The sequence below is a fragment of the Nycticebus coucang genome, chromosome 2 (genome assembly GCF_027406575.1).
Source record: "Nycticebus coucang isolate mNycCou1 chromosome 2, mNycCou1.pri, whole genome shotgun sequence".
Classification (NCBI taxonomy): domain Eukaryota; kingdom Metazoa; phylum Chordata; class Mammalia; order Primates; family Lorisidae; genus Nycticebus; species Nycticebus coucang.
Window position 1 is genome coordinate 16,559,427 of NC_069781.1, and position 22,198 is coordinate 16,581,624.

The 22,198-nt window shown below is 36.4% G+C and overlaps 1 protein-coding gene across 2 annotated transcripts in view; it reads right to left on the reverse strand.

Moving 5' to 3' along the window:
* The window catches only part of CNTRL (centriolin), a 110,617-nt gene that overhangs the window by 55,267 nt on the left and 33,152 nt on the right, over window positions 1-22,198 (reverse strand). For both annotated transcript variants that reach the window (XM_053564020.1, XM_053564029.1), the window contains exons 8-11: window positions 10,668-10,787; window positions 8,129-8,357; window positions 5,657-5,766; window positions 1,946-2,140 (exon numbers count right to left, since the gene is read on the reverse strand). In XM_053564020.1, coding sequence (XP_053419995.1) covers window positions 1,946-2,140; window positions 5,657-5,766; window positions 8,129-8,357; window positions 10,668-10,787 — 654 coding nt within the window. The remainder of the gene's footprint in view (window positions 1-1,945; window positions 2,141-5,656; window positions 5,767-8,128; window positions 8,358-10,667; window positions 10,788-22,198) is intronic.

Below are 22,198 nucleotides of genomic sequence, written 5' to 3' on the forward strand. Positions count from 1 at the left end.
TTATAGTACTTTTAACAAAATAAAAAAGGAAACTTAAATCTGGTTTGTCTGTTTCATCCCCACTAGCATAGCTTGATTTTGGCTACCTTCAAAACTTAGCATTCCTACATCTCATTTAGCTCTTTTCTATATGTAATTCTTTACAGAAATTCACAGAATTAAACTCCCTGTCCACTAGGAATATTACAGTCATTTGTTGAAAGCAAACACAGGCTGGGTGCAGTGGCTTACAACTATAATGCTAGTACTCTGGGAGGCCAAGGCGGGTGGATTGAATGAACTCAAGATTTCAAGAAAAGCCAGAGCAAAAGTAAGACCCCATTTCTACTAACAATAGAAAAACTACTCGGGTGTTGTAGCTGGTGTCTATATTCCCAGCTCCTTGGAAGGCTGAGGCAAGAAGATCACATGAACCCAAGAGTCTGAGGTTGCTGTGACACCACAGCACTTTACTTAGGGTGACAGAGGAGACTCTGTCTCAAAAATAAATAAATAAATAAAATAAGATAGCAAACACATAATCCAGGTACTAATTAGACTCATAGATCACAGATTCAATCAATTTTAATTGGATTCAATTTTTAGGCTTTTGTTAGAAAGCATCTTATTATCTGTGATGATGAGGTTATCTTTTACCAAAATTTGCTGGCCCAGAAAAAATATATATATATTTACTAAAATGTTTAAAGAAATAATTAACTTGTCAAGTACTTAAAATAGAGTGCTTTGTCTTCACCATGTTATTCTATAATTCTGTTAACTCAGAGCTTAAAATTTTCTTTTAAAAAAACCTTACTATCCAAAGTATGCCAGAAAAATACATAGAAAATATAGAAATGTTAGCTAATATATAAGCCATTAGCATTACTTCTCAAGGTGGAGACAGAGACAGGGGTGGGAACCCACAGCCTCAAGACCACATGTGGCCCTCCAAATCCCCAAGTGCAAATACTCCCCCTTTATTAAAAAGATTTGTTCTGTAAAATTTGGATTCAGTTAAAAGGCCACACTCAAGGATCCAGAAGGCCACAAGGCCATAGGTTCTCCACCCCAGCCATACTCTAGAGAAAGCATTTTTAAGGACAAAACAATATGACATACCAAATAGCTTTAGTGCAATATTTGCATAAAGGATTAAAGTAAGAAAGAGACTTTGAATACACTTTAGCTCTTTCTGCTCTTAAAAAGGAAACAAAGAAGGTGATGAAGGAGAAAGGGCAAGAGGTTTGGACTGCATCTTGGAGCAGGTTTCTCTTGCTCTGAAATGCAATGAAACTCAACCATTTAAAAATAATGAAGTGTACTATGAAGCTACCATTTACCAAAACTACCTCCTTCATGCCTTAGGTTATTTGGGTTAGATATACACACACATTTCATACATGTGTACATATGTATATATATGTTTATATACAGGGTGGACATAAAGTTCGTCCTTTATAGACAAACTATTTTAAATTGCACATGAACTTTGTGTCTACATCCACAGATGCTCAATTTCCTTATATAAAATGGTATATTTTCATTTAACCTACAGACATCCTCCCATATACCTTAAATCTTCTCCAGATTACTCATAAGACCTAATACAATGTAAATGCTATGTAAATAGTTGTTATACTGTATTGTTTAGAGAATAATAACAAGGAAAAAAGTCTGTACATGTTTAGTATAGACATAACCCTCTTTTTTTTTTAATATTTTCAATCTGAGGTTGAGGCTGACTAAATATACATCACTTATACTGGATACAGAGGGCTGTACTGTATCCAGTATAACCAATGGATACAGAGGGCTGACTATATATACATCACTTATACTTGTGCATCAAACTAAAAGAGACTTTCAGAATGGTCACTGCTGCTAACAATGATGAGACCTACTATCTATTCAGAATGACAATCTGGTCTCTATAGAACAAGCCAAAGTTTCTTAATTTACTCACATGTTTTGGGTCTTTGGAATCCAGGGTATCTACGGCTATTTGTAGGTCCTGGATCTCCTTGTCCTTTTCAGCACTTTCTTGCCTTTGCTTTTCCATTCGCAGTTCTAGATCCAGAGCTTCCTGGCGTAGTTTATTTACAAGTTGTAGTTTACCACTCAACTGCTTCAAAAGAAGGTCTCGTTCTGCCTCTGAAATCTGACCCCCAACCAGACACATAATTAACAGGAGACAGAGGGCAACACTGAGTTATAAAGACAATAACCATTTGAAAAAGGCATTCTATCAGTTTTCTTTCTTTTTTTTTTTTGAGACAGAGTCTCACTTTGTTGCCCTCGTTAGAGTGCCATGGTGTCACAGCTCACAGTAACCTCAAACTCTTGGGCTTAAGTGATTCTCTTGCCTGAGCCACCCAAGTAGCTGAGGACTACAGGCACCTGCCAAAATGCCTAGCTATTTTTAGAGATGGAGGTTTTGCTCTGGCTCAGGCTGGTCTCCAACCCATGAGCTCAGGCAATCCACTTGCCTCGGCCTCTCAGAGTGCTAGGATTTACAGGTGTGAGCCCCTGTGCTCAGCCTCTATCAGTATTTTTTTTTTTTTTTTGTAGAGACAGAGTCTCACTTTATGGCCCTTGGTAGAGTGTCGTGGCCTCACCCAGCTCACAGCAACCTCCAACTCCTGGGCTTAAGCGATTCTCTTGCCTCAGCCTCCCGAGTAGGTAAGACTACAGGCACCCGCCACAACACCCGGCTATTTTTTGGTTGCAGTTTGGCCGGGGCCGGGTTTGAACCCGCCACCCTCGGTATATGGGGCCGGCGCCCTACCAACTGAGCCACAGATGCCGCCCTCTATCAGTATTTTTTAATAAAAGTAAAAGGTAGATGTTGTCTAGGCACTCCATGTGTATCTTATTATATGTTGGGAGTCTTATTTTATAAAAGTATATGAAAATAATAATTTAATAGTAGGTAAAAATGAAGGTATTCTAATAGAAGCAACTTGAAAATTAATAACAATTACCACAGAATTAATGATAGTAGACTTTATTTAGCACTTACTATGTGTCAGGCATTGTTCTAAACTCTATATCCTTTAACTTACTTAATCCTCAAAACACATAAGATAAAAAGTATATTTATTCCAGTTTTACAGATAAAGAAAGTGAACCATGGAAAATTTAAATATCTTACCCAAAATCATACTAGAAAGTTGTGGAACCAAGACTTGGTGTGCATCTAGACAATTTTACTAGCTACTATGCTACAGTTTCCTAATTAGTTTAAACTTGAAGATAGTCAACCAATAAATTATGAGTACTAATATAGAGATAACAACTAAGTATTCTATCTCCTACTTCTAACAGTTTGTAGCATAGAGATTTAAACAAATGTAGAAATGTTTCTCAAAAGTCTGTATAGAAGAATAAAAGGGGTGCAGACAAAAAATTGAAAGGAAATAAAATGAAATATGGATGATGATTATGCAATTCCCCATAATGACAATACCTTTATAATAAGGAAAAAAATTTTAAATGCCATGTTTACCAGTAAAACCATCTTACACTACAGAATTGCAAAATATAGCAAACTCATTAAATTGCGATTTTTACTTCACTGAATTAGAACCAAGATAAAGCTTACCTTTGACAGCATGTCAACCAAATGAAGAGCATAAAGAAAAATGTAGATTTATATTTAGTCATTTAAAATAACTATTTTCCCAAGTATATTTTGGAAGCATCTACCCTGTTTCCCCGAAAATAAGACAGTGTCTTATTTTAAGGTGTGCTCCCAAAGATGCGCTAGGTCTTATTTTCAGGGGACGTCTTATCTTTCCTGTAAGTAGGTCTTATTTTTAGAGGATGTCTTATTTTCGGGGAAACAGGGTATTTATTTTAAAATTATGAATACTATTTATATCTATCAACAGTATATAAAGCTTTTCCAGTGCTACTATAAAAGATTCTTATTCAATTGTTAAACCATCTTGATAGCGCCCTTCATCTCATGCCTTACTTTCTTTTTTTTATTTTTGCAACAAGGGTCTCGCTGAGTTGCCTTGGGCTGGTCTTGAGCTCCTGCCCTCAAGCAATCCTCCCACATCAGCCTTCCAATTAGCTGGGATTACAGGTATAAGCCACTGAGCTAGGCTTAAGTCCTACCAGTTCTGCTGCCTAATTTTTCTTTACAATCAGTTGGCTTTCTCTCCCTGTCTACCAGTACCTTCATCGTAAGCCATTACCATCTCTTAACTGAACTGAACAACAGCCTCTGATAGATACATACATCTCCATTCTTTCTATTTTCCCTACCCCATTTCACTCTCACATAGTAATAACTAAAGTGACAAATAGGATAAGCCACTCAACTACCTAAAGCTCTTCAAAGGTTTCTCATTGCATAGAAAATAAAATTCAAACTCCTAAAAATGGCCTTTGAAGTCTGGCATGATCTTTAACCTTATGACTCTTTAACTTCATCTTCCACTACATTCTCCCTCACTCTGCAGAGAAGTCTTCAGTCTGAAGGCCTTTGCACACCTATCACCTCTGCCTGGAATAGTCTTTCCCTCAACTCTGCCTCACTGGCTCCTTCTCATCCTTTGTGGACCCCCACAATCTAAAGTATACCTCTTTTATTATTTTTCCTGTTTTCCATTTTTTCCTACAACACTGATGCTGTTTAACTATATTTTCATTTTTTACTTTTTTGCTTGTTTATTGTCTATTTCCTCTACAAGTTTCACTATGAGAGAGGAACACATCTGTTTTGTTCATTACTAAGCACCCAGCCCTGTCAGTGACAGGCATGTATTATATAGTAAGCTTCCAATAAAGTGCAATCAATTTTTGTCACTATATAATATGAAAGTAACAATACAGTGTAGGCTTTAAAATAATCTACAATTTGAACTTCATATTCTTGTTCTACCTTACTAATGGTATGAATGTCATTACCATTACAACTTTGAAATTCAATTTTCAAAGTTGCATGTGTAAATAACTAAAACTTTTATATACTTTATAAAACTAAAAAGTCAAAATATTTCTTTTTGAATTTTCTTCCTATGCAATTACACCATGGGTTTGAGCTGCTTACTTTATGACACTGATAATTTCTGAGAGTATGTTACTTCAGTCTTTTTGTGTATCATATTTTATATCCTTTTTGTTTGTTTTTGCTTCTTGTGTGTGATAATGTTCATGCTGTAGCAGAGATGGCTTCTGGTTCTTAATCTGGGTCCCAGGATCTTAAAGGTGGAGGGTGCTTAATTAAATTAGAAGAGTTATATCAGGAAGCAACTTCCCTGAGTAAAGTAGCCACTTTCACAATAGGGTAGAATATATATACCTTTTGGTGGTGCCTGTGGCTCAGAGGAGTAGGGCACTGGCCCCATATACCGAAGGTGGCGGGTTCAAACCCGCCCCAGTCAAAAAAAAAAAAAATGCAAAAGAAAAAAAAAAAGAATATATATACCTTTTTACATAAATTTTAAGTAATTTATTTCTATATGCTTTATAAAATGCTAGTTGGATGTCATCATGAATGGAAGGAAAATGTAACTGGGAAATATTAGAACCATATTCGACTCTGAAATTTATTATTTCATAATTAATTAGGAACACTGAATTAAAAGCTGTTTTATAGTATTATAAAGGGGAAACATTTCATTTTTTCATTTCCTCTTAGCATTGCTGCTTTGCTTTTACATACTTTTTTTAGTTGTATTGCTTCTTCTAGTTGTTTAAATTCTTCCGTAGCTCTTAAAATTTGTTGTTCTGCCTTTTCTATTTCATCATGAAGTTCTGATAGTCGAGTTTGTGCTGAAAATTTAAAAACCATGCTCATATATACATACACAAGAAAAACCTAGAACTCCAAAATTTCTACCAGATTTTCTTTTTTTGCAATAACCTCTTTCCTCCTCAATTAAATTCTGTCATTATTGACCACAGACATTTTAAAATCATCTCTATTAGTTACTCTAGAATAAATTGTTTTCTGATATGCTATAGAACTCTAAATGATCCTTTTATTTGTAAAGTTCTTAACATAAAGGGAACTTTACTTGATATTCCCTACATTAGTGAACTCTTTTGAGAGAATAAGGATTTTATTTGGACATAAGACATTTTATAAGTCACTAAGTTATATTTAGGTTCAGAGTAATTTTTTGTTATTGTACTCAGCTCATGACCCCACTGATGAACTTCCCTCCACTCTATTCGGTTCAGAGTATTTTTTAAAAAACAAAACCTGTGTTACAGGTGAGTCAATTATCAAAAAAAACTCACTACTGAGCTGTCTCTCCCAGTTGGAGGTGACTGCAAATCAATTATTTTCTATCTCAAATTTCAGATTTGTGTCTCCCTTCCTTCCTCCCTCCTACAAAATTATTAGCCAGTCCCCTGAAGCTAGTCTGAACATATACCTGATTTATTTTTGCTTCCCACCTCCAGAGCCTTGCATATAGTAGTGTATGGAGACATGGAGAACTCAGTCTCTTCTCTCCCCTCACCAAGTCAACCTCTACTAGCCTTCCATGTCTCCCTTTAGCTACCACATCAAGGGAAGGAGAGATGCTAATCTGTTTGGTTAGATACCCCCAGTGGGCCATGATTACTAGTAGGATGCATGAACTCAGGTCCGCCTTCTCTTTTTTCCATATCCACAGCTGAGTAAATGAGTGGATTCAAAGTTTGTTATTCGTAGTCTCTAAAGTGCCCTCTTGGCTCGACTTCTTCTTTTATGTGGCTTGCCAGAAAGTAGTAAGATCCTTTAAGATAAATTGTGGGGTTGGGCACCCGTAGCTCAGTGGTTAGGGCAATGGCTACACGGTCTAGGGCCGGTGGGTTCAAACCCAGACCAGGGCCTACTAAACAAAAAATAAAAATAGCCAGGTGTTGTAGTGGATGCCTGTAGTCCCAGCTACTTGGGAGGCTGACGCAAGAGAATTGCTTGAAACCAAGAGTTTGAGGTTGCTGTGAGCTATGACACCACAGCACCCTACTGAGGGTGACAAAGTGGGACTCTGTCTCAATTAAAAAAAAAAAAAATTGTAGGGTTAAGGGGAAGGCTGGAGAGGTAGAATGTAGGGTGTCAGAAAGAATCAGAGGACAGCCTTAAGCCCAAGCTAAGAAGAGTGCTCTGTTCCAGCACATACGAACCACTGCTTTAGGTTCTGGTTACCTGCATAGTAATCAATAAAATGGTTCTTTACTTGCTTCAATTATTACCAATTATGGCTTTGAATGTATAGTTCCAACACCTGTTGGCAGGAGATTTACCCATTCTTGAATTCTCTGGACATGTGGCTAGGCTATCAAATTATTACCAAAAAACCCATTTTCTTTTTTTTTTGAGACAGAGTCTCACTTTGTCACCCTTGGTAGAGTGCCGTGGTGTCATAGCTCATATCAACCTCCAACTTGTGGGCTCAATGATTCTCTTGCCTCAGCCTCTCAAGTAGCTGGGACTATAGACGCCCACCACAATGCCCAGCTATTTTTAGAGATGGGAGTTTTGCTCTTGCTCAGGCTTGTCTAGAATCTGTGTGCTCAGGGCAATCCACCCACCTCAGCCTCCCAGAGTGCTAGGATTACAGGTGTAAGCCACCATGCATGGCCTAAAAACCCCATTCTCAACCATAACAGGAATCACAAAAAACAATCTCCTCAATGAATCACTACTTCTCTCTTAGGCTTTTTATGTAAACAATATGATAAATACCATCAGCATGTTTAATTAAAAGAATTATACAACAAAATTGGCCTTCGTATTCAATCTTTATATGTATGTGTGTGTATATATATATATATATATATAGTTTTTTTTTTAGAGACAGAGTCTTACTTTGCCGTGGCGTCATAGCTCACAGCAACCTCCAGCTCTTGGGCTTAGGCCGTTCTCTTGCCTCAGCCTCCTGAGTTGCTGGGACTAGAGGCGCCGGCACAACGCCCAGCTATTTTTTGTTGCAGTTATCTGGGACAGAGTTTGAACCCACCACCCTTGGTATATGGGGCCAGCGCCCTACTCACTGAGCCACAGGCAATGCCCTCAATCTTTATATTTTTAAAGAATTTAGGCCGGGCGCCCATTAGAACACAAGTCCTGTGGGGGTGGCAGGTTTGAACCCAGCCACGGCCTGCTAAATAAACAAAAAAAGAATTTAAAATAACTTCAAACCTGCACTTATTTTTTTTTCTTTGTCTTCCAGTTGTACATTCGGTGATGCATGGGTTCTCAAGTTCACATGCTCATTTCTAAACTGTTCCTCTTCATCTAGCTGAATCTTCTTGATCTGCACTGCCTGGGCATTATCAATAATGTAACTCTCTGTGGCAAACATATTTCTCTTGTATCTTGATTTGCCAATGTAAGGGCTTTCATCTGGGGTATTGTCAATTTCAGCATACTAAAAGCAAAATAAATTAATAGATACATGATTTAATAAGTAACTTCCAAGCAAATGACATTATTGACTTTATTAGTAACAAAAGTATCACAGAATTGCCTAAGTTTATATTAATACTGCATGGCTACAAGCTTAAAAAATACATATTTTTCTTCTGTCTTATTCTTAATTTACCAAAAAGGAATCAGAAGTAAAAATGGTCTCAAAAGGATTCTTGTTCCTACCACTGAAGAGTGAAAGTTTGGACCAACTGATTAAAGAACTGCCTGTAGTTATATGATTTTCAGTTTTGTTTAATCTTTCAAATTAGAAATCTGGCTATTTCATTTTGTTTTCTTGGCTGATGTAAGTAAAATCTCAGTCTGATAAATTTTAACAATTGAATTTTAAAAATTAAGTAACATATGATATTGATTGGAATCACTAGGTCTTAGAAATTAGGCAGTCCTTTTCAGCTAAAGACATTTCTAAGAAAAGTGTTGATGGAGCAGTTTGGTTCCTCCTGACTGCTTGTATATATAGTAAAGTGAAAAAAACCATTCAAGGAGAAATCATTGAGCAAAAAGGAATCAGAGTATAAAGATTGAAAAATTTCTCAGCCTGCCCATGTTGTGAAAAATGATAAAGAATGTTCAGAAGAGAAAACCAAGGGTGTGGCTGAACTCTTACTCAATAAATAACTCATAGAATTATATAAGCTATACCACTGATAGTTGAACCAAAGCAAGAAAGATGAGATAAAATGAAGAAAAGCTGTCAACCATTTAGCCACTCCCCTGTGAATACAAATTGTCACTCAAGAAAAGGAAAGAAGAACTCTTAAGGCAATTGAGAGATCATCATGGCCAACATCTCATTCTCCACAGGCCAGATAGCCTCTGATCAAAGCCACGAGGGCAGGACATCTTATAGAGCTGGAAGTGGGACTTCTCTGTGGAGCTGTGGAGCCAAGGCTTCCCAGAGCCTTGAGAGCATGATTCCTTCATGGAAGAGGCATGGAGGTGGGATCACAGCCTCAGGAGGTCCTCAAGACAAGACCATCTCAGTAAATCTGGCAGATACAGCATCAAGTCAAAGAAAATTTATTCTGAAACCTTAGGTTCAGATGGATTCTGTCTTGCTCAAGTTTGGAGAGCTTGGAGCTCATTACACTTATCTTCATTCCTATTTATCCCTTTTGGAATGGAAGTGTATATCTTATGCATCCCACCATTGCATCTTGGAAGTACATAACTTGTTTAGATTCCCAGATTCATATCTGGAGAGGAATTTTTGTCTCAGCAAGAATTGTACCTTAAGTCTCACCCATATTTGAGTTAAATGCTATTTAGATGAGACTTTAGACTTTACACTTGATGCTGAAATCAGTTAAGACCTCTGGGGCCTTGGGGATGGAATGATTATATTTTGTAAGTGAGAAGGGAGCCAGTAAGAGAATACTATGGACTAAATTGTGTTATCCCCAAATTCATATGTGATTCTCTTTGGAGAAGGAGCTCTTGGAAGATAAATAGGTTTGGATAAGGTCAGTAAACAGTACTGATACAGGGTTCCCCCATTCAAGGCTGGACAGTGGACCCTAGTTTTCCTAGGACAGGGCAATCTCATGAAGGAAACGCCCTAACTTTTTTCCCTGGACTGGAAGAACTGCATTCATTCATTTGTTAATACACTCATTAACTTTGAAAAGGTGTTTTTCCACCTACCAGGTTCTGGCTAAAGTGTGATATATACCTCTAAAACAACCCATGTGAGATACTTCCAATTTAGGTCTTCCCCTTAACCAGAAGCTCTAATGTTTTTTACCCTTTCTGTATTTCTTTCTAATAAAATCCTATCTTAGCACCGAAAATAAAAAAAATTAAAAAAAATAAAGAAATTAGGCAGTTCTCCTGTTGCAGTGGCTTTTATAGAATACGTACCAATAATGGTTGACTAATATTGACCCCAAAGATTACTGAACAAATCATGCAGGCAGATAATTATTCCATAGTACTAAATCACTTTTTCTGAAAGTTTGGATTTAAGCAAGTTGATCAACCCATACGCTTAAGCAAGGTAACTAAAGGTTGTAAGTTGCTTTTGGCTATGGATATGGCTGCAGGCAAAATTCTCTTGGTGCTTTTTACCTCTGTAAGCTATTTTTCTAACTCCCTGAGCCAAATATTTCACAGATTGAACCAAAATGTAGTTTATTCACCTCAAACAAGAAAGTGGAGTAGTTATTGATAAAATCTCTTACATGTCTCCACTCTAGCCCAACCCATGCTGGCTTTAACTTTGGATTACTTAAAAATTAAAATAACTCACCTCTGATGGATAATAATTTAGTGGCTCAAATTTAGCATCAATTTTGTGAAAGGCCAATTCCTGTTCCAGCTCATACTGCTTCTGACATGCTCGTGTTAGTTCCATGGTCTTCTGTTTTAGCTATTAGCCCAATTTATATGAGACAATATATCATATCAGTAAGTTAGTATAAAGGTATAATGATATGGCAAGTTCTCATCATAACTAAAAAATTGTATTTTTAAAAATTCCACAGCAAACTGCACAGCATTCAGAACACTTGATCTTAATTCTAAAGTACTATAAAAAATGAAATACAAAATTATCATAAGAGATCACATAGAAGACCTTTGAAGTTTATATGCTGTTTTAGGGCACAATGAACAAAGATTTTAAAGGTCATTTTGGGCCAGGCAAGGTGGCTCACGTCTATAATCCTAGCACTCTGGGAGGCCAAGGCGGGTAGATTGCCTGGCCAGATTGTCTGGCTCAGGTTTGAGACCAGCCTGAGCCAGAGCGAGACCTTGTCTCTAAAAAAAAGTCCGGTGTTGTGGCAGGCGCCTGTAGTCCCTGCTACTTGGGAGGCTGAGGCAAGAGAACCACTTGAGCCCAAGAGTTTGGGGTTATTGTGAGCTATGACGCCACGGCACTTTACCAAGGGTTGAGACTATGTCTCACCAAGGCCGGGCATGGTGGCTCTCATCTATAATCCTAGCACTCCGGGAGGCCAAGGCGGGTGGATTGCCTGAGCTCGGGAGTTCAAGACCAGCCTGAGCCAGAGCAAGACCTTATCTCTAAAAAAAAAGCGGGGCGTTAATGGCAGGCACCTGTAGTCCCAGCTACTTGGGAAGCTAAGGCAAGACAATCGCTTAAGCCCAAGAGTTTGAGGTTGCTGTGAGCTGCGATGCCACGGCATTCTACCCCAGGGCCACAAAGTGAGACTCTGTCTCCAAAAAAAAAAAAAAAAGAAAGAAAAAGAAAATAACTTTGTATCAATTATTTTTCTGCAACTGACCTATTAAGTACCGGCTTCTTTCTTTCTCTAATTTAGCACTAATTCACTGAACTTATTCTTCTATTTTAATGACAGCCTCAAATCATGGGAGAAAATGATAACTGACATTAACTACAGAGGGACAAGGAGTGAAAAGGAGGATTCCAGAAGATAAGGAGGGTAATTAAGGTCGATCAATCCAAATATGTAATATTATTAATAATTATATTATAATTATAACTTTATAGTTATCCTTAGAAATTCTTGGAGCTGGGATAAGATTAAAAAATCATCCAATCTAATTCTATGGATATATAATTAAATAAATTAAATCTCAGATTAGTGAATTGACTTGTCAAAAGTTATACATTAGTCGCAGAGATTAAACATTTTATTAATTATCTAGCAATATTAGCCTACTTTCTACTAGCCCAGTCCTTTGAGTTCATTTCAAAGGTCCACTAAGTGATTTTTTAATCTTTGTTTTTGCCAGTGTCTGATAGTAGAGATCAGACAACAAACATGCAGAAAATTTTTATGAATATAAAAATGCAAGCTGAAGAGAGTAATACATAAATAAACATGAACATTTTACAAGGCCCAGGAAATCAAAGTCGTGCATGATTTAGCTACAGTTACCTCCTGATTATCCATCAAAATGGAAGTAATTCCAGCCCAGATAACAGGTAACACAGAGCCAAGTACTTACTGTGTGCCAGACTCTGTGTTAAGCATCTTACATAAGCTATTTCATTGAATTTTTGCAACTACGCTGAGATAAAGGCTGCATAGAGAAGTTTAAATAACTTGCCCAACAGCATAGCTGGTAGTAGAAGATGTAGAGTTCAATTCCAAGTCTCCTGATTGCAAATCTAATAGTCTGCCATGCCACTTTTCATGTTCTGTTGCAGAGTGTCCAACGCATTACCCACACTGATATTTTTCACTAAATGCACTAACACTTTAAGTCCTTGAGTCTCAAGAAAGCCACTCACAACCAACAGTGTCCACTAATCTTAAGCTTCTCTCCTCGAAGCTCATTGGCAATAGGGGAAAACAACAGGCAAATGCCACTGGCATCATGGAGAATGCATGGACTGGTCTCTGCAGGCAAACAATAATAAACAGCCTGTGCATTTCAAAGTACTATTGTGTCTTTTATAGCCCTAGGCTTAGCATGTAATAAGTGCTCAATAAATGTCTGCTGAAGAACTGTATAAATGAGAGCAAAATAGGAGTCAAATGAACTGAAAGAAGGCTAGTTGCAGTATTAGATATGGATAATCAAGAGTTGACTGCAGGTCACATATTTACCAATCATAAAAACAATACAAATTCTTTCCTCCACATTCAAATTTGCTTTTGTATGTACACATCCATTAAAAAAAATAATACACACACACAAATAAGCACATTTCCCAAGGAGGCTGGACAGTTTCAAAACTTAAAATGTAAGCAAGCATAGTAATACAAGTTATCATGCAAACCATGAAAATCATAGTGTGCAGTTCAGCCCTGAAAGAACTACCTTTTAGGAAGAATAAACAATCAGCCAGAAAAGGGCCTGCAAGAAACCAAGACAAAGGCTAAAAGGAGAAAGAAGCAAACATATTGTCACCTGGAGAACTTAGAGAATTAAGGTGTAATAATATAAATTGCTCTTCACTGACAACTTACTGTAGGAAGACATGGCTATTAGTACTTGTGTTATTCTTACATGGACACATTTTATCATCACTTGAGCTATGAGTTATACATTAACTACCTTCCATTACTTACCTTGATTCATTTCTAATTATTTTCTCATTCATTATGTCACTAAATACTCATAACTGTGTGAGGCTAGCAGGACAGGTATATCATATTCATTTTTAAATTAATAAACTATTATAGCTTGGGGGGGGCATGAAAAAAATTACAGCTCAGGGGGCCATAAAAAATAAAATCAAAATAAGGAAAATAAAGGACAAGAATTAAATAACCTGCAAAAGTACAAAGTAAATTCAGTTAATACTTGTTGGTATCACAGGGAGGCTACTATGATTTAAATGGCCACCAAAACACTTCAATGCTACTCTACGTTTATATCTTAATTGGCCTATTGCATGAGCAACTACTTTATAAAACTGGAAAATGTCATATAATTATAAGTGATATCATTATCAGATAGTCTGAAGAAGATAATAAAAAATGTTTTTTCAAATGTAAGGTCTTAGAATAAGAAACAGACTTATTTTTTTGAACACATAATAGTCTTTTGCAATAACAGAAGAACAGGCAAAACAATATGAACTGGCAATTTAAAGAAGAAATACAAAATAGCTAGTAAATACAATTGCAATACTCAACTCTTCAACAACTATAGGAACTTGAAATTAAAACAATAACAAGATTCTACTCTTTTCTGTCATATGTACAAATTTCAAAGTAATAATACCAAGTTGGAAACTGGGCCCTTTCACTTACTGCTGTGGAAATATAAACAGGTTATAAGCTTGTTGAAGTATGCATTAACATTTGTGAAAATTTTAAATGCAAATTACACACCAATTCTATAGTGATTTATGATAAAGAAATACTAGTATGAATGCACAAGGTATATACAAATAAACACACACAAAGAATTTTCTCTACAGTACTGTCTCTAATACAAAAATGCAGATGCAACCTAAATATCCATTAGGACTAGGCTAAATTATGGAGGATCCATTTATGAAACACAACACTGATTTTAAAAAGAATGAGAAAGACTTATATATACACATATATATATATTTTTTTAACTTGGAAAACTGTCTATACATATGCTGTTTTGTGAAAGATAAGCTACAGAATAATAATACACAGTCAACCCTCTACATCCATGGGTTCTACATTAGCAGATTCAACCAACTGTGGATTGACAATATACGTATTAAAAAAAAGGATGCAACCACTCCAAAAAAGGAATGGTTGTATCCTTTTTGTCTGTACTAAACTTTGTATGTATAGACTTTTTTCTTGTCATTATTCCCAAAATAATACAACTATTTATATAGTACTTACATTTTATTAGTTATTATAAGTACTTTAGTGATGACCTCAAGTATACAGGAGAATGTGCATAAGTTATATGCAAATACTACATCTTTTTATATAAAGGACTTGAGCATCTGTGTGAGTCCTGGAACCTCACGGATACCAAGGGATGACTGTATATAGTAAGATTCCTTTTCTAAGAAAAATCACAAAAATATTCTAGGGTATAATGTGCTTAACTACACATATATTATGTGATAACATATATATGTACAAGCTTGCAAAAGGATATATAACTAACATCGGGGGAATGGGGTGGACTTTCATTTCCACTGTATATACAATATTTATGTTATATAAATTTACTATATAAACATTTTTAATTGGCTTATGATAAAAATAACAATGGCACAGAGACGAGCACAATCTGACTTCTAACAAAAACAGTTACAGAAAATAAGCAAAAACTGCTCACAATTTACAAAACATTTATTTAAAGCACAAACACATCAACATTGTAAATAAGCAAAAGAGAAAACTAAGCATTTATGTGGGTCACTACAAAAGTTTTGAGACAGGCTTTGGTATGGTCCATAATTTCACTTCCAAGAAACACAGCTGACAGCATCCTTTTTGATTCACCCATGCAAGTTTCAGCTTGCTCAACTTATCAGTGTTGCTGGGAGGGTTCCATTTGTTTCCCTCCACATGGATGTTACATTTCTTGACTTTTGTGCATCTCAAAATTTTCATAATGACCTATGTATAACAATTCATAATTGCAGGATAGTGCAAAATCTTAAGACATAACATTTTGTCAAGGTTTCAGTGGGTTGATTAATATGCACCATGCATGGAGTCAGCATACAGAAATTATAAAATTCTTGGGTGGCTCCTGTGGCTCAAGGAGTAGGGCGCTGGTCCCATATGCCGGAGGTGGCGGGTTCAAACCCAGCCCCAGCCAAAAACCACACACACACACACACACACACACACACACACACAAAAAAAAAAAGAAATTATAAAATTCTTTTATCTTAGTAATAAACAATAGATTTTATGTTCCAAAAAAGAACTGTAACCCAGAAAACTTATTAAATGTTTACAAATGTCCATGATATCACAGTAAGTAATCTTTTTTGTTTTTGTATTTTAAGCATGAATATTATGTGATGGCACAAAAAGTTCACTGTTTAAATAAAATTGATCATCATGTAATTATCCACTGGTTTCATTACTCTTCCATCCATTCTACTTTATTTTTTAAATTTTATTTCTTTTCCAGAGATAGTATCTCACTATATCGCCCAGGCTTGTCTCCAACTTCTCAGCTCAAGTAATCCTCCTGCCTCATGTCCAAGCAGCTGGGACTACAGTGCCTGCTACTGTACCTGACAATCTATTCTACTTTATTATGGAATGGAGAGCAGTAGACATATATATACTCCAAAACTACTGATAATCATCTGATTATTAACATCTTCACTACATGCCTTTAAAATGCAGTTGAGATATTTGAGCACTATCTTCAAACAAGAGACACATGAAAGAACCCACAAATGTTTTGAACATTTGAATAACATTGCTGGGAAGGCTTCCCTGTCTTTCCCTCATGTCCCCATAGTGTAAATTACCTTTTTTTCTCAGGCAAAGAAATGTTCCAGAAGGAAGCAGTTAAGAATCATATTTCAAATAACAATTTTCTTCCCCACACAAAGGAAGGAACATTCTTTTCTCCTTGTTAAAAAAAGTAAATATTTAGACAGAATTCTTCTTGTTATCAAAACTAGTAATTAAGAATGGCAGTCTTAAAAGGGAGATGCAAAAAAGGATAAATGTATCTATGATTCTATTAATTACATGATAAGTATAATTCCCTAAGTTATAAGCAGGTCAGAACAGGGAATTATCAAAAGAAAAAAAGGGGGAGGATATCAGTAATTATTTTTTCCTTCAGGGAAAGTAGCCTAAGTTTACAGAATCTGATTCTTTGGTTGAAAAAACCTATTAAGGTCAGTTAGTTTATCTCCTGTTTAATGTTTTTGATCTTTCCCAAAGCCCTGAGCATATTTCAGGCTAGTCTCTGCCTGTTTCAATGACAGCAAACACAATCCAGAGTTATTACATTTTATCTCAGGACAGCTATTAGAATTTTCTATTTTATTACTAAATGCAAATGTGTTTTATTAGAATTCCATTTATCTTTTAAAAAAAGACTTATCAGGTCTTTTTTTATCTCATGGGGTCTTAGTATATAACTCTAGTCCCTCTTCCATGAAATAGTTCTTTGAATATCTGAGAGCAATTTTTATACCTCACTGAGTCACCTCTTCTCCAGCCCAAACACCGCTGTTCTTTTGTCTGTTTCTCATATAATATGTTCTCACAAGGTTTGAAGTCTCTGGATCAGTTACCTTCTAAACATACGTTACCTAGTTTGTTTAAATCTTTTTGTTTTAATATATTTTTCCTACTTCAACCATAAAGCCAAATTAAACAAAATCTAAATATTACAGATATGCATAAAGGGCAATGTGAAAATGTTCTACACTTCCACTCCTATAGGAATAAAAGATCAGTGTATATTTTGCCATGTTCCCCTAAATATACTACTAAGTATTTTTAGGTTTAAAATCATACTTGATATACTGTTTTGCAGCTTGCTTTTTTTTTCACATAATAAAATGTGTTAGACATCCTTCCATGTTGCTACATATAGTTCTATCCTATTTTATTAATAGCAACACTCTCTTCTACCGTATGAAAGTCCACTAAGGAACATTTCAGTTATTTGCAATTTTTCCTAATATGAACAATACTGTAGTGAATACCCTTGTGTATGTGTATGTTCATATATGTATGTATGTACATATGCACATGTATGCAAAATCTTTACATATTCTTCCTATTTCTATAGAATATATTATTAAAATGGAAGTGTAGAACATCTGAGATACCAAGTATGTCCATTTAAAATTTGGATAATTTTGCCAAATTGCCTTCTAAAAGTTTTTGCCGGGAAGTGAAGTGATTGACAGAGCCAGTATTGTGCCACCAGCAGAAGCCTGGTTTCCAGAGTATCTGGGATGGATGGTGTGACTGTCTGTCAGGCTTAGCTGTGATGAGCTTGTGGTGGTCCCTGGATTGGTCCGCGTGACAACCTGTTGTTACTCTCTGCCCCTCTCTTCCCCACATGATACCTCCATGACCTTGGGGTTGGACAGAGACCATCTGAAAATAAGACAAAACCACTTAGCCCCACCATACCAAACAGGTCCCCAGTTTCTCAGGCCATAGCACTGTACGGGTACTCGACAAAGCTCCAGGGGAAAAGTCAAATGGTGTAAAATAATCATGGCGCGCAATCAGTGGAAAAACTCTGGTAATATGAATAACCAGAATAGATCAACCCCCCCAAGGAAAGATATGGCAGATGTAACCGAAGATCCCATTCATAAACAGCTGGCCGAGATGTCAGAAATCACACTCAGAATTTGGATTGCAAACGAGATTAATAGAATGGAGGAAAATTTGGAATTACAAATTCAAAGAGCAATTCAAAAGTCAGAATTAGAAATTCGAGGAGAAATTCAAAAGTTGTCTCAAGAATTTAACAAATTTAAAGACAAAACCACCAAAGATTTTGATGCACTGAAGCAAGAATTTGCAGCCCTCAAAGATCTGAAAAATACAGTAGAATCCCTCAGTAACAGAGTGGAGCAAGCAGAAGAAAGGATCTCTGACATTGAAGACAAAGCTTTTGAACACTCCCAAACTCTCAAAGAGTAAGAGAAATGGAGAACAAAAATGGATCATTCTCTCAGAGAGCTCTGGGATAATTTGAAGAAGGCTAATATCCGCCTCATTGGAATCCCTGAAAGTGATGAAGTGGTCTCGCAAGGCACAGAGGCCCTTCTCCATGAAATTATGAAATAGAATTTTCCAAACATGCCAAGAGATTCTGAAATTCAGATAGCAGACAGTTTCAGAACCCCAGCAAGACTCAATCTGAATAAGACATCCCCCAGGCATATCATAATTAACTTCACTAAAGTTAATATGAAGGAGAAAATTCTGAAAGCAGCCAGACATAAGAAATCCATTACCTACAAAGGGAGGAATGCTAGAATGACTGCAGATCACTCTGCTGAAACTTTTCAAGCCAGAAGAGGGTGGTCATCGACTTTTAATCTCCTAAAACAAAATAACTTTCAACCCTGGATCCTATATCCAGCTAAACTCAGTTTCATTTATGATGGAGAAATTAAATACTTTAATGACATTCATATGTTGAAGAAATTTGCCATAACCAAACCAGTTCTTCAGGATATTCTCAGACCTATCCTCCATAATGACCAGCCCAAACCTCTACCACAAAAGTAAACTCACTCAGAAACTTTTGATCAAACTCCAATTTCCACAATGGTGAAAGGATTAAAAATGTCCACTGGACTTTCGAAAAACTCGATACCCACAATTTTACCAGACTTATCAATATTCTCCATTAATGTGAACGGCTTAAACTGTCCTCTAAAGAGGCACAGGTTAGCTGACTGGATACAAAAACTCAGGCCACATATTTGCTGCATACAAGAGTCTTACCTTAAAAAATATAGACTCAGGGTGAAAGGATGGTCGTCCATATTTCAGGCAAAAAGTAATCAGAAAAAAGCAGGTGTTGCAATTCTATTTGCAGATACAATAGGCTTTAACCAACAAAAGTAAGGAGGGACAAGAATGGTCACTTCATATTTGTTAACAGTAATCCTCAATATGATGAGACTTCAATTATGAATATTTATGCACCCAACCAGAATGCGCCTCAATTTATAAGAGAAACTCTAACAGACCTGAGCAACTTGATTTCCTCCAGCTCCATAATAGTCAGAGATTTCAACACTCCTTTGGCAGTGTTGGATCAATCCTCCACTAAGAAGCTAAGCAAAGAAATTTTAGATTTAAACCTAACCATCCAACATTTGCATTTAGCAGACATCTACAGAACATTTTATCCCAACAAAACTGAATACACATAATTCTCATCAGCCTACAGAACATACTCCAAAATCGATCACATCTTAGGTCACAAGTCTAACCTCAGTAAATTTAAAGGAATAGAAATTATTCCTTGCATCTTCTCGGACCACCATGGAATAAAAGTTGAACTCAGTAACAACAGGAATCTAAATACTCATACAAAAACATAGAAGTTAAATGACCTGATGTTGAATGACAGCTGGGTCAGAGATGAGATTAAGGAGGAAATTGCCAAATTTCTGGAACAAAATGACAATGAACACACGAATTATCAGAACCTCTGGGATACCGCAAAGGCAGTCCTAAGAGGGAAATTTATAGCACTGCAAGCCTTCCTCAAGAGAATAGAAAGAGAGGAAGTTAACAACTTAATGGGACATCTTAAGCAACTGGAAAAGGAAGAACATTTCAACCCCAAACCCAGTAGAAGAAAAGAAATAACCAAAATTAGAGCAGAATTAAATGAAATTGAAAACAAAAGAATTATACAACAGATCAATAAATCAAAAAGTTGGTGTTTCGAAAAGGTCAATAAAATAGATAAACCTCTGCTTATCCTAATCAGAAAAAAAAATCAGTAAAATCTCTAATTTCATCAATCAGAAACAACAAAGATGAAATAACAACAGACTGCTCAGAAATTCAAAATGTCCTTAATGAATACTACAAGAAACTTTATTCTCAGAAATATGCAAATCTGAAGGAAATTGACCAATACTTGGAAGCACATCACCTTCCAAGACTTAGCCAGAATCAAGTGGAAATGTTGAACAGGCCAATATCAAGTTCTGAAATAGCATCAACCATACGAAATCTCCCTAAAAAGAAAAGCCGGGGACCAGATGGCTTCACGTCAGAATTCTACCAAACCTTCAAAGAGGAACTAGTACCTATATTACTCAACCTGTTCCAAAATGTACAAAAAGAAGGAAGACTACCCAACACGTTCTATGAAGCAAACATCACCCTGATCCTCAAACCAGGAAAAGACCCAACAAGAAAAGAAAATTATAGACCAATATCACTAATGAATATAAATGCAAAAATATTCAACAAGATCCTAACAAACAGAATCCAGCAACACATCGAACAAATTATACATCATGACCAAGTTGGTTTTATCCCAGGGTCTCAAGGCTGGTTCAATGTACGTAAATCTATAAGTATAATTCAGCACATAAACAAATTAAAAAACAAAGACCATATGATTCTCTCAATTGATGCAGAAAAAGCTTTTGATAACCAGCATCGCTTCATGATCAGAACACTTAAGAAAATTGGTATAGAAGGGACATTTCTTAAACTGATAAAGGCCATCTACAGCAAACCCACAGCCAATATCGTATTGAATGGAGTCAAATTGAAATCGTTTCCACTCAGATTAGGAACCAGACAAGGCTGCCCATTGTCCCCACTGCTCTTTAACATTGTAATGGAAGTTTTAGCCATCGCAATTAGGGAAGAAAAGGTGATCAAGGGTATCCATATAGGGTCAGAAGAGATCAAACTTTCACTCTTCGCAGATGATATGACTGTATATCTGGAAAATACCAGGGATTCTACTATAAAACTCTTAGAAGTGATCAAGGAATACAGCAGCATCTCAGGTTACAAAATCAACATTCATAAATCGGTAGCCTTTATATATACTAACAATAGTCAATAGTCAACAAGAATAGTCACGCTGAAAAAACAGTTAAGGACACTATTCCATTCACAGTAGTGTGAAAGAAGTTGAAATATTTGGGAGTTTACCTAACAAACGACATGAAAGATCTCTATAAAGAGAACTATGAAACTCTATGAAAAGAAATAGCTGAAAATGTTAACAAATGGAAGAAAATTACCATGCTCATGGCAACCTGTAGAAGACTGAAACTGGACCCACACCTTTCACCATTAACTAAGATAGACTCTCACTGGATTAAAGATTTAAACTTGGGCGGCGCCTGTGGCTCAGAGGGTAGGGCGCCGGTCCCATATGCCGGAGGTGGCGGGTTCAAACCCAGCCCCGGCCAAAAAAAAAAACAAACAAAAAAAAGATTTAAACTTAAGACATGAAACTATAAAAATGCTAGAAGAGAGTGCAGGGAAAACCCTTGAAGAAATCTGTCTGGGTGAGTATTTTATGAGGAGAACCACCCAGGCAATTGAAGCAGCTTCAAAAATACACTACTGGGACCTGATCAAACTAAAAAGCTTCTGCACAGCCAAGAACACAGTAAATAAAGCAAGCAGACAGCTCTCAGAATAGGAGAAGATATTTGCAGGTTATGTCTCTGACAAAGGTTTAATAACCAGAATCCACAGAGAACTCAAACGTATAAGCAAAAAAAGAAAAAGTGATCTCATCGCAGGCTGGGCAAGGGACTTGAAGAGAAACTTCTCTGAAGAAGACAGGCACACGGCCTACAGACATATGAAAAAGTGCTCAACATCTTTAATCATCAGAGAAATGCAAATCGAAACTACCTTGAGATACCATCTAACTCCAGTAAGATTA